This window comes from Chiloscyllium punctatum, chromosome 26 (assembly GCF_047496795.1).
Source record: "Chiloscyllium punctatum isolate Juve2018m chromosome 26, sChiPun1.3, whole genome shotgun sequence".
Lineage (NCBI taxonomy): Eukaryota > Metazoa > Chordata > Chondrichthyes > Orectolobiformes > Hemiscylliidae > Chiloscyllium > Chiloscyllium punctatum.
In genome coordinates, this window is record NC_092764.1 from 76,719,428 (window position 1) to 76,732,796 (window position 13,369).

General features: G+C 40.0%; 1 protein-coding gene across 2 annotated transcripts in view; it reads left to right on the forward strand.

Annotated features, from left to right (window-relative positions):
- Positions 1-13,369, forward strand: part of amfra (autocrine motility factor receptor a) — a 69,923-nt gene that overhangs the window by 25,203 nt on the left and 31,351 nt on the right. For both annotated transcript variants that reach the window (XM_072547688.1, XM_072547689.1), the window contains exons 3-8: positions 2,075-2,239; positions 3,512-3,664; positions 3,906-3,946; positions 7,145-7,277; positions 9,596-9,729; positions 11,072-11,182. In XM_072547688.1, the coding sequence (XP_072403789.1) occupies positions 2,075-2,239; positions 3,512-3,664; positions 3,906-3,946; positions 7,145-7,277; positions 9,596-9,729; positions 11,072-11,182 (737 nt within the window). The remainder of the gene's footprint in view (positions 1-2,074; positions 2,240-3,511; positions 3,665-3,905; positions 3,947-7,144; positions 7,278-9,595; positions 9,730-11,071; positions 11,183-13,369) is intronic.

Here is a 13,369-nt window from a genome sequence, read left to right on the forward strand (position 1 = left end):
TCTTAGATTCTTAATTCACTCACGGGATATGTTGCTTTCTGGCTAGGGCCAGCAGTCGTTGCTCATCCTTAATTGTCAAGAGCGCTGTTAAGAGGCAACCACGTTGCTGTGGATCTGCAGCCATAGGTAGGCCAGACCAGGTAAAGGATTTTAGTGAACCAGATGGGATTTTTCCAGAAATGAAAACGAACTTCATGGTCATCATTCATCCCTGATCAACAAACGTTTTATTGATTTCAATTCCACTATCTGCTATAACAGGATGTGAACCAGTTCCCCAGCAAATTAGATGAATTTTGAATTATTAGCGTATTGATAATACCACTAGGCCGTTGCCTTCCCATATACCCTATTGCTTTAGTAATATATGCCAAAAATCAATTTTCCCTCTTTATTACCTGCTGTACCTGCACACTCGTTTTCTGAAACTTATGCACAACGTCTACTAGATCCCTGTCTATGAAGCATTTTTAAGTTTCTCTTTGTTTAGATGATTTGCCTTCGTTTTTCTGACCAAAATTGATAACTGTGCGATTATTCATATCAAACTCCATCTGCCAAATCCATCTTGCCCTTTTTTCTACCCTATCTATGTTCAATTGTAAGTTTCTTACAACATTGCCACTCATTTTCCAACCTATTTTAATTTGGTTGAAGTATGGGGTGTTGTGACAGGATGAGAAAGAGGATATTGTAGAATGAGGGCAGGACAGGGCAAGGAGGAGGTGGGTTGTCATTGCTGATTTTGGAGGAGGAGGGATATTTTTGGGCTGTGGGGAAAGGAAGGTTTGGGGCTGTCATGGAGGAGTGGCTGGGGATAATTGAGGTGAGAGCAGTGGTTTGCTGACCCATTTTGGATGTGTGGTTAGGGGTGTAGAGAGGCAATAACAGTAGCTGTTCTGCAGAATGTTCGATAGTAAAATGGCAATGCATTGATCATAGGTGACTTTAATTTTCATGTGGATGAGGGAAAATCAAATTGCCAAAATTTGCCACACAAGATTGTTCATAGTGTGAACAGTTCGTTGGAATAATATGTTGTGGATCCAAGCTGGGATCATACTGTTTTTGGCTTTGGCAATGTGTCGTGAGGTAGGTTTAATAAAGGCTCTCTGAGTAAAGATAAAAATTCACTCCGTTGACTGTAGGTGTGGAGAGGTTTTTGTTTTGAGGGTAAGTAGGTTACATGTGTACCATTATAGTCATTTTACAGGGAGGAGCATCCAGATAAGGCAACACACATTGATTTTAACAGTCACCCAATCAGCGAGTATCAATAGCAGATACCAAATCCCTTTACTTTCATACAATGAATAACTGGCTTCACATAAAGAATACTTTTCACTTTGTTAAACTGACCTCACGTTATTGTTAAATGACTGTACATAATGACCGCTTTTCCACCTTGTTAAACCCGTACCCTTAATAAAAGCAAATTACTGCGGATGCTGGAATCTTAAACCAAAACCCCTTACCCTTACCTCCAGCACCCTATTGTTAACTAAGTTTTTATCTGATGAGTCATGCTCAGCTGAACTCCTTGTTTCACAAAACTCCGAACTCAACTCTTTCCTGGCCTGCTTATACCCTATACAAATTCTTTCACTGACCCTCTGAAGAGTAACCCACCCAAACCCATTCTCCTACCCTATTATCCTGTATTTACCCCTGACTGATGCACCTAATCTACACATCCCTGAAGACTATAGGGCAATTGAGCATGGCCAATTCACCTAACCTGCGGATCTTTGGATTGTGGGAGGAAACCCATGCAGACAATGGGAGAATGTGCAAACTCCACAAAGACAGTCACCAGAGGTTGGAATTGAACCCGGGTCCCTGTTGCTATGAGCCACCATGAACTGTTTGTATCCACCGTGCAGTTACGCAGAGAAAACAAATTCAATGCTGCTTTCTGCCAGGTTCTGATATAATGGGTATTTCACAAATTTTAATTGGACCCAGGAGCAGTTATATTTTCCATGTGTATGCTGCTTTTAATGTTTGTATCAATTGATCATTTTAAAAAAGAAAATGTCAGTGTCTCTGTATTTCTCTACTCCACCCCTCCCAGCACCTGAAGGATAAGTTTTGGAACTTCATCTTCTACAAGTTCATCTTCATATTCGGTGTGCTGAATGTTCAGACCGTTGAAGAAGTGGTGATGTGGTGCCTTTGGTTTGCTGTTCTTGTCTTCCTTCATCTCATGGTCCAGCTATGCAAAGATCGCTTTGAATATGTGAGTTTGCGTTTGAAGCTGGCAAAGCAATTTGAACATTGCAGCAATTTTTTAAAATTCCATTGTGGGCTGTAGGTGTCACTGGCTAGTATTTATTGCCCATTCCTGGTTGCCATTGAGAAAGTGGTGGTGATCGTCCTTCTTGAACTGCTCTGGTTAGACCCATGGTGCCTTTAGGGAGAGAACTTGAGGAATTTGACCCAGTGACAGTATATTTGGAACAGTACATTTCCAAGTCAGAATGTTGAGTGGCTCGCAGGGGACCACGCTGCTGCTGGTGTTCCCATGTGTCTGCTGCCCTTGTCCTTCTCGATGGAAGTGGCCTTGGTTTGGAAGGTTCTATCTAAAGACCTTGAGCATTCTATAGCATAAAGCCAGAGTTCCTTAATTTTAAAATATGTGAAAGGGAACTTAAATTAAAATGATAGGCACAAATCCTCTGCCAAAAGCAATACTCCAAGTAAACTAATCTAATTTAAATCACTATACAGACTGAGTTGTCAGTTTCTGATAGAGACTGATGCCTTCCTGTGTATGATGCTATTGGATGCAGGTTTCTGCACTGGCGCTACTGCTCAGCATCACTTAGGTACTATCAAAGATAAATACAAGAAATTTGTTTCATGTGGATTGACCAACTCTAATGCAAAGTTCCATTGTGTATGTGCATTTACTCAATAAATATTCTCAGCTAACTTTTGGGTAGTTAAAAGTTAAGTATTTAAATTCTGGAAATTAGCTGATATGGTTGTTGAAAATTCATTTAATTGTCAAGCAGAGTTATATTGGAAAGTTGCTCAATGTTAAAATATGAAGTGTGCCAAAAATACTGAAATTTTGAAATCTAAAACTTTCAAGTAAAAATAATAAGACTTGATTGGTTTGCACTGAGTTTTACTCACAAGTTACTTTTTTTCTTTGCAGTCCCATTATTTGCCCTCTGAGAACTGACAAAAGTAGTTTGGGATAGACTAACTTGGTATTTTAAACTCGAGGCTGCCAAGCACAAAGTTAAGCTAATGTTGGGGTTTATGGATGAAGTAGGTGGTATGCAGTCTCCAAATAGCCCCAGTGGAGCATTGATATTTGAATTGCTCCCCCAATCCCTTCAGTCGATTTTGTTTGGTCTTTGTGGAGAGGACTGTAGAATTTATTGATACCTCGTAGATTAACATCTTCCAGATGCTGCTACACTTTTTTTTTTCTACACAGATAACTTTGGTAGTTTTCTCATTTAGTTATCACATTGCAATACTCTCTCCTCTGATCCAGCTGTCTTTTTCTCCAACTACTCCAATGAGTAGCCACGTACGTGTATTGGCTCTTCTGGTTTCCATGTTGCTGTCCTGTTGCACTCTGGCTGTAGTTTGTGCACTGGTTGGATATTCGCATGGAATGCATACATTGTCCTTTATGGCAGCTGAGGTAAGCAAATAATTTGTTCTGTGTGGTGACTGCTTAGTGTGGAAACAGAGAATGTTTATTTCTTTGGTCATTTTTATTCCCCACTGGTCTCGTTTCACCTGATTTTTCTGGTCACAAAAAGAGCTACAATGCATAAGTAGTAATTTCTATTCTATATTAGTCTGCTATAGCTTTTCCCTTTTTTGTCTGACTTCAATTTACTTCTATAATGTGTTGTAATAACTCTCACTGTCTGTTCTAGTGCCTGGTTGTGACTGTCCGGACGGCGCACGTTATTCTTAGGTAGGTAATAAACTTATTTGGAAAGTATCTTGAATCAAAGCAAGAATGTGGATTGCTTGCCATGTGGCTAAACTGTCGAACATTCATTGGGTGCTTTATGCAACGTTGGAATGCTCTTCTTGCTTGGTGATTTTGTTTATTTTGATCTGTGGTGAGGATAGTGTGTAAATGGGATATGGAGCCAGAAAATTCATAGTTTAGTTCCTCGTTCTCTTCTAAATTTGCTTGTTCTATGTGGGATTTTGGAAACTCGTTGGCTTTTGTGCCCCAAACCTTAAGAGGTAATTAGTCATAGTCATAGAGGTGTACAGCACAGAAATACACCCTTAGTTCAACTTGTCCACGTGGACCAGTATTCCAAGCTAATCTAGTCCCACCCTCCAGCACCCGGCCCATATCCCTCCAAACCCTTCCTATTCATATACCCATCCAGATGCCTTTTTAAATATTGCAATTGTGCTAGCCTCCACCACTTCCTTTGGCAGCTCATTCCATACACTCACCACCCTCTGCGTGAAAAATTTGCTCCTTGGGTATCTTTTATATCGTTCCCCCCTCGCCCTAAACCAATATCCTCTAGTTCTGAACTTCCCCACCCCAGGGAAAAGATTTTGTCCATTTATCCTAGCCATGCCCCTCATGACCTTATAAACCTCTAAGGTCAACCCTCTGCCTCTGACACTTCAGGGAAAACAGCCCCAGCCTATTCAACCTCTCCCTATAGCTAAAATCCTCCAGCCCTGGCAACATCCTTGAAATCCATTCTGAACCCTTTCAAGTTTCACAACATCTTTCCAATGGGAAGGAGACCAGAATTGCATGCAATATTCCAACAGTGGCCTAACCAATGTCATGTACACCTGCAACATGACCTCCCAACTCCCAAAGGAGCTATGAACCTGCATGCCAAGGTCTGTTTGTTCAGCAACACTCCTTAGGACCTTACCATTAAGTGAATAAGTCTTGCTAAGATTTGCTTTCCCAAAATGCAGCACCTCGCGTTTATCTAACTTAAACTCCATCTGCCCCTCCTCAGCCCATTGGCCCATCTGACCAAGATCCCATTGTAATCTGAGGTAATCTCCTTCGTTGTCCACTTAACCTCCAATTACCGGGGGTTTCTCCTCCTGATTGCTGAATGTTGTCCAATTGCATTTAGGTATGCCAAGCTGAGGCCTGTGGAATAGTTTGCGAGGGGAAACTCTATTGAGGGCATGTTCTGTAGTGATTCAAGAAGAGACACCTTGTTAGATCAGTATTTCAGTGCTGTACATGTACCGTGAATGTACTTTGTTTGAGTGTTTGAATTTATCACTAAGCATAAGATTTGATTGATGGAATTGAACATGGGTAAGTTGGTCAGAAGAGTAGAAAGGCAACTATTATCTAAATGGAGGGAACATTCAGATGTGCTTCGGTACGGAGAGATCTGAGTGACCTCTGGTGCTTGCATCGCAGAAGACTCATGCAGGTGCAGCAAGTAATAAGGAGGGAAGATGAAATTCTGGCATTTATTTCTAAAGGAATGAAGTATAACAGTAAAGAAATATTTCTGTAACTGGACAAGGTACTACTGAAACCACATCTGGAGAATTGCATACGATTTGGGTCCCCTTCTTTTGAGGAGAGATGTAATTACATAGGAGGCAGTTCAGAGGGGTTTCAGTGGATGGGTTTATTTTATGAAGAGAGATTATGCCTAAACTGTTCATCAACCACGTTCATTAGATGGAGAGGAGATCTAATTGAAGTATACAAGACACTGAAGGGAATTGACAAAGTAGACAAGATGTTTCCTCTTGTAGGGAATGTGGACAGAGAGGCCATAGCTTTAGCATATGGGGTAGCATATTTAAAGCATATGAGAAATTACTTCTCTCAAAGGATTGTCAGTTTGTGGAATTCTCTATCCCAGTGTGTGTTAAATGCAGGAACTATGCAGAAGATTTTAATTTTTGGTTAATAATGGTTTGCAGAATTATGGGGAGTGGGCAGGAAAGTGGAGTTGAGGCTAAGATCAGGCAAGATCACAAAGGCAGAGCATGCTTGACGGTTTCTATGTTCATATGAAACTTTCAGGTTCCCTGTGAGGAGATTTGGTGTTAAGTACCTTTTGCATGTGAAACTGGTAAGTTTATAAATTGCAGAAGCATTTTGAAGTGTGTTTATCGTTGTGGTGGAGAAAATGTAGAGAATCACCAGAAATGCAGAGAGTTTCTCAAGGTGTAGGTCCTTTACTTCAAACAAAAACCATGACACTCAAAGCAGATTCTTGAATGCCCCGAACCTCACGGACTGTGGCTGTTTATGTTTTTGTTAGCTTATCAGCATGTCCAATTGTGTTAATCAAAAATGACCTCGCTCCAGCTATACAATAAATCAATGATGTTAGTTCCCGTTATCTCTCTGGTTCTGCCACTATGGTTTTTCCTACATTCTACTTAATGTTATTCTAATGTCACGATTAGATAGTTTACTGTTAAGGGTCTCAAACAGGCTGACTCTACGAGCTGTTAATTAAATATTTAATGTCATGTACCAAATATTTATTGTCACAAACTGTCCCAACCTGCTATGATGATATTTAGCAGGCGAGGCTGACTTTACTAACAGTGTTATCTCAACATGCCATATTGACCTTTCAGCCTCAACCATACTCTAATTGGTTCACTATTCCTGTCCCATCCTGCCACAGTGACCTTTTGACTAGTGTAGCATTCCACAGACCCCTTGCAACAGATCGCCAGTGGTTTTTGTGCTTTAACCCTTCCCGTTTCTAATGCTGTTTGTTTTCCATATGGTACAACTTGCAGTCCAGTGAAATAAACTTAAAAACTGCCGACAGCATAAATCCCACTCTGCGAATTTGGGGATTTTAAATTATTCGTAAATTGATCTGCAATGAGAAGCTAATATAAGTTTATGAAGCTAAGCAATTTTTATAAAAGCACATCTGATTCATTTGTCTACATGATATAAACAACTCTTGGTGCCTACTTAAATAACCTAACTAGGGACTCAGTTTGCTCCTGAGACCTCATTGAGGACAGTTATGGCTGTGCAGTTAAGTTGGTTTTGCCTATGTACTAGCTATGTCCCATGAATGAATTTAAAAAGTCTCAGAAATGACTGTGCGGAATACTTTGACCAGAATCTTTCCTTTTGTGTTCTGTTTAACTGTGCTATATTTTGTTCTAGGTACTCTATCCATCTCTGGGATCTGAATCATGAGGGAACCTGGGAAAATAAAGGCACTTATGTTTATTACACTGATTTTGTCATGGAGTTGAACCTGCTGTCAGTGGACCTGATGCATCACATCCACATGTTGGTAAGTAGTATGTAGCTTTGCTTGATCTCCAGAGATGGTTATGCAGACTTAGCTTTTCAGTGAACACAGTAATGGAATGTCTATTATCTTAAATCTGTTGCAACAAAGTTACTATCTTGCAATATCTTGCAATTCTATATAATTATTAGCAAGAATTGAATTGTTGAACGTATAAGCTGACTGCAGTTATCCATTTCTTTAAAGTTACACAATTTGAATTGCACACTGGTCAAGACAATGGAAATTGCATTTGCACCACACGTTATGCTGGTTGAGTTTAGGTACTTGATTCAAACTTGATTCTTTCTCCTTTGATGTACTATTTGTGAGGCTGTGGTTGGATTTCAAATCACTACTCAAGAATTTAATGACATGAGTAAAAGAAAATACCCACGTAGCCTGGTGATTGAAAATGATGTATAGCATGTCTCCCAAATGTCACCCTTAGTCCAGGTATCAAGAAATTTTGGTAGTCAGGACTCATGTTGGACATCCAGGAGAACACACATTCAGGAAGAGTATTTGCCTGCAAGTTGATGCTATTTACAGTTGTTTGAAAAGAGGGCCTATAGTCGCATGAATGGTTAGTCATGATGTTAAGACAGATTAGGGGTAGTCAACGTGGTTTTATGCTTGGGAAATCATATTTTGAAGAAGTAATAAAGAGGATTGATGAGTGAAAGGCAGTAGACGTGATCTTTATGGACTTCAGTAAGGCATTCGACAAGGTTCCCCATAGGAGACTGATTAGTAAGGTTAGGTCTCATGGAATACAGGGAGAACTAGCCATTTGGATACAGAACTGGCTTAAAGGTAGGGGACCGAAGGTGGTGGTGGAGGGTTGTTTTTCAGACTGGAGGATTGGTGCTGAGTCCACCACTTTTATTTTTATATAAGTGATTTAGATGTGAGCATAAGAGGTATAGTTAGTAAGTTTGCTGATGGCACCAAAATTGGAGGTGTAGTGGATAGTGTAAGGGTTACCTCCGATTACAACAGGATCTTGACCAGATGGGCCAATGGGAAGTGGCAGATGGAGTTTAATTTAGATAAATGCAAGGCGCTGCAATTTGGGAAAGCAAATCTTAGCAGGACTAATCCACTTAATGGTAAGGTCCAAGGGAGTGCAGGTTCATAGCTCCTTGAAAGTGGAGTCGCAGATAGATAGGATAGTGAAGAAGGCGATTGGTATGCTTTCCTTTATTGGTCAGAGTATTGAGTACAGGAGTTGGGAGGTCATGTTGTGGCTGTACAGGACATTGGTTAGGCCACTGTTGGAATATTGCGTGCAATTCTGGTCTCCTTCCTTTCGGAAAGATGTTGTGAAACTTGAAAGGGTTCAGAAAAGATTTACAAGGATGTTGCCACAGTTGGAGGATTTTAGCTATAGGAAGAGGTTGAATAGGCTGGGGTTGTTTTCCCTCGGAGGGAGGGGTTGGGTATGTGTCAGAGGCTGAGGGGTGACCTCAGAGGTTTATAAAATCAGGAGGGACATGGGTAGGATAAATAGACTAAGTCTTTTCCCTGGAGTGGGGGAGTCCACAACAAGGGCATAGGTTTAGGGTGAGAGGGGGAAGATATAAGAGAGACCTAAGGGGCAACCTTTTCACGCAGAGTGTGGTAAGTGTATGGAATGAGCTGCCTGAGGAGGTGGTGGAGACCAGTACAATTAGAACATTTAAAAGGATGGGTATATGAATCGGAAGGGTTTGGAGGGATATGGGCCAGGTGCTGCCAAGTGGGACTCGATTAGAATGGGCTATGTGGTTGGCGTGGACGAGTTGCACCGAAGGGTCTGTTTCCGTGGTGTACGTCTCTATGACTTTATACGTTGAAGACCACTGTACATAGCTAATTGTCTTGGTGGAGAAGTGTAGCCTTTGCATGACATGTTTGAACTTGTCCCTGCTGAATTGCATGAATACAAAAGTATTAAAGAGGAGGCAATAGGACTTCTGTGAGTGTTAATAATCTATTGTAAATATTATTGCGTCAATTGAAAATGGATTTCCATTAAATAAGTTATAGATCTGCTGAGTGTGACTATTTTGTAAGACTCCATGTGATTATCAGTTGATTTCTGATTCCACAGTAGTCCTAAATGTGTTTTTCAAATTAGTAGATGAGAATTTGCTGACTGTCAGATTCCTTGGTGTATCAGAGAAACATTAAACTGTTTTAATTTTATTTGAAATGCTGTGGGTCAAATCAGCATTTCCATTTCTTTTGGTTTGCAGATAAAAGTTATTTGCAATATCTTGTGTGTAAGCTTGGACTGTCAGGATGACATTTTGTAATGTTACCTTTTCTCCTCCCAGCTGTTTGGAAATATATGGTTGTCAATGGCGAGCCTGGTAATATTCATGCAACTTCGATATCTTTTCCATGAAATGCAGCGCAGGCTAAAGCGTCACAAGAACTACTTGCGTGTGGTGGGCAATATGGAGGCAAGGTGAATATTACGAATGGAATACATCTTGTTTCGAGTGCTAAAATTAATAGCAAGGGAAATCATTAACAAATTGATTTAGAATGTGTTAATTTCACTAACTAACAAACAAACCACTGGCATATTGGTGATTATATGGTACATGCTAACATTTTACCTGCAAATATTTGACATCTGTTTAAGTTTCTTTACCTGTATGTTTGCAGACATGGTTACCATAAATTCTGCAACCTGCACCTGACTATTACTAATCTTAAGGCAATAGCCCTTGATTGCCACTTTGGCTAAGGAGTGGTCAAAACGATATGTGGTTTGCAGAACTTAGGAATGATACTGTACCCATGTATCTGCCATTTTCTTTCTAGGGCATAGAAATAATGAATTTCTATGGCAGGCTGACATCATCAATTCAGGTTTTACTTTTGTTACATATTTGACTGCAGTTTGGATTCAGTGGGAATGAATTAGTACATTGCTTATTTTTACCAGCATGTAATTGGGCATGACAGAAGCAAGAAAATTAATTTCTCCTTAAAATGACTGAGAATTCATTTCAAAATGTTGTAGATGTACAAAATCAAAAGGAAACAAAATACGTGGCAATGATATTTGTAATCTAAGCTGTTTCATTTCTTTAGTGTGAGACACATGGTTGGGAAGATGGCTAATAGTCTATGTGCATAGCTGGGAAGGGAGCATCAGTTCCCATGTGTGGTAGGGAAGGTGTGATGCACTTTTACCCCCACAGTATTATCTTTTGTAAAATACAGTATCCACAGTTGTCTTAAATATGTTGTGTCTGACTGATTCCACTGTCTGCAGCACAGTTTCTGATGTTTATTGCAATTGGTGAGAAAGTGTAATAAGTTCAATTAATTAAGCATCTAATGATTATTTGACACAAACTCAAATAACTTTGTTTTTTAGTTTGTGTACTGAAGTCTGTATTTGGGCCATGTATTGTATTTTAGTTTGCATTTTATCTATGCTTTACCATGATTCTGACTTTGAAAGCAGATTCTCAACTTTGAGATCCAAGAGAGGATTGCATTTATATTGTTATAATGATACAGTATACTAATTTTAGGTTAATCTGAGTAAACTTGTTGACTAACCTAATAAACTTTCTGAACAGTAATGACTTTTATTGCATGTTTGTAGGGCTTTAGGCGATTTGAATCTATATGGCAGAGGAGCTGACATGATTACTATTTTTAATGTAGAAAATTTTTCCAGTTAATTGAACATTTTAAAAATCAATGTGACAAGTGCTGTGGGACATTCTGCTGTTAGACCAACTAGGATTTTTAGTCCTAATTCTGTGGATTAACTCTTCTTTTAACAGATTTGCAGCTGCCACTCCTGAAGAGTTGGCTTCTAACAATGATGATTGTGCAATCTGCTGGGACTCTATGCAGTCTGCACGCAAACTCCCATGTGGACATCTCTTTCACAAGTATGTTATCCACTGTTTTACAATTGTCAATAGATTGGGCTAGGCAAATGTGAGAATGTGTTGGAAAGTAAATTTTTCTTTGTTCAATAATTCATTTTTCATCCATTTGATGCAGATATATTTCCCTTGCTTGTGTGGCCCTCCCTTTCCCCATCTCTAATCCACATGCAGTTAACCCAAGAAATAGGCCTTTTTTGCTGCTGCTTGCCCTGTGCTCATTGTGTTTCCTCAACCTCTCGCATCATCAGTCTTCAGTATCCTTCAGTATGGAAGCTCTGACCAACCTTGCAGGGGATACACTGTTTATCTGTGTTCATTTTAATTGTTGCTGATTGACACTGTAAGCTGCCCAATAATTGAAATCATCCTAAATTTAGCAATTTTTTTTTACTTTGGCACAATAATCTGACTGGAATCATATTCAAAGGAGAGAATTTTGTTTGTATATTTTACAATAAATTTCAGACCGGTTACAAGGTGGTAAAGTGATTTTGGCCTCATGATTATTGATACATTCGGTTTATGAGCTTGATTTGGGTTTCACAACTAGGTAATTCATTCTCATACCTGGCTGGGATTTGCAGCACAAACATGCAACTTTGGAGAATAGTTTAGATCATGTATATATGCAAACTGCTCGTTTCAGAAGCCTACACATGTTCAGCTCTAGAAAAGGTTTCCTCTTTGAGGAATTTATTGATGAGTCTTTTAAAATTCAGTTCATCGGCTAAGTGTTTGATTTTTAAGTTTTACATGTTTTATACATTGTTAATATTTTCCATTTTAACATTATTTTCTGGAGATAATGAAAGTTTATTTTATGTATGTGGTCACAGAGTCATAGAGATGTACAGCATGGAAACAGACCCTTCGGTCCAACCCCTTCCATGCTGACCAGATATCCCAACCCAATCTAGTCCCACCTGCCAGCACCCGGCCCATATCCCTCCAAACCCTTCCTATTCATATACCCATCCAAATGCCTTTTAAATGTGGTGTTGTTGAAAGTTCCTTCTTCAGGCTTAATGTTATTAAGGCCATATGAGGTACAGAATGAGGTAGCTAGTAGATTTAGAAAACTGGATTACACAGCAGAATCAGTCAGATGGATGGCTGTCTGGAAAGGTAAGAAAGTTCAAGTTCAAAGTTTGGGAGAAGATTTGTAGCTCGGGTGCTCGTTGTTGTGGTTTTGTTCGCCGAGCTGGGAATTTGTCTTGCAAACGTCTTGTCCCTGTCGAGGTGATATCCTCAGTGCTTGGGAGCCTCCTGTGAAGCGCTTCTGTGCTGTTTCCTCCGGCATTTATAGTGGCCTGTCTCTGCCGCTTCCAGTTGTCAGTTTGAGCTGTCCGCTGTAGTGGCCGGTATGTTGGGTCCAGGTCGATGTGTTAAGCATTATAGGGCAAGCCAAACAGAGAACAGCCAGGGAATTCCTAGAGGCATGGCACTCATCCACAGACTCTATCAACAAACACATCGACCTGGACCCAATATACCGGCCGCTACAGCGGACAGCTCGAACTGACAACCGGAAGCGGCAGAGACAGGCCACTATAAATGCCGGAATAAACAGCACAGAAGCGCTTCACAGGAGGCTCCTAAGCACTGAGGATGTCACCTAGACAGGGGACGAAACGTTTGCAAGACAAATTCCCAGTTCGGCGAACAGAACCACAACAAAGTTCAAGTTCTCCGGTGGCGATTCCTCTATCAAATAGATGTTCAGTTTTTGGAAGTGCAGATGGTGATGGTTTCTCTAAGGATAAGGAAAGGGCAGTCAGTTATTGGATACTTGGAATGTTTCTTATGTTAGACAGCGTTTGACAAGATTTAATAGAATTATTGTTGTAAGGAACTGTCCTATCAGGGGCATAGATAGGAGATTCTATGACAGTTAGCATAATTTTGGGATGTTTGTTACTTTTCTGGTGCCAGGGCTAAGAACTTCTCTAAACATTTCAAACGTATTGTTAAGGGTGAGATTGAGAAGCCAGAAATTATTGTACATATTGGTAGGAATGAAACTTTTTAGAGAAAAGATTAAAGCAGTACAGTGAATTTAAGAAGTTAGATAGAAGATTGAAAAACAAAATCTTTAAATGTAGTAATTTCTGGGTTAAGCCCAATGCCAAACTCGAATAAGGGGTGGGAGGTAGTGTTTTTGATTTTAAGGCATAGCTATCTGCTGTA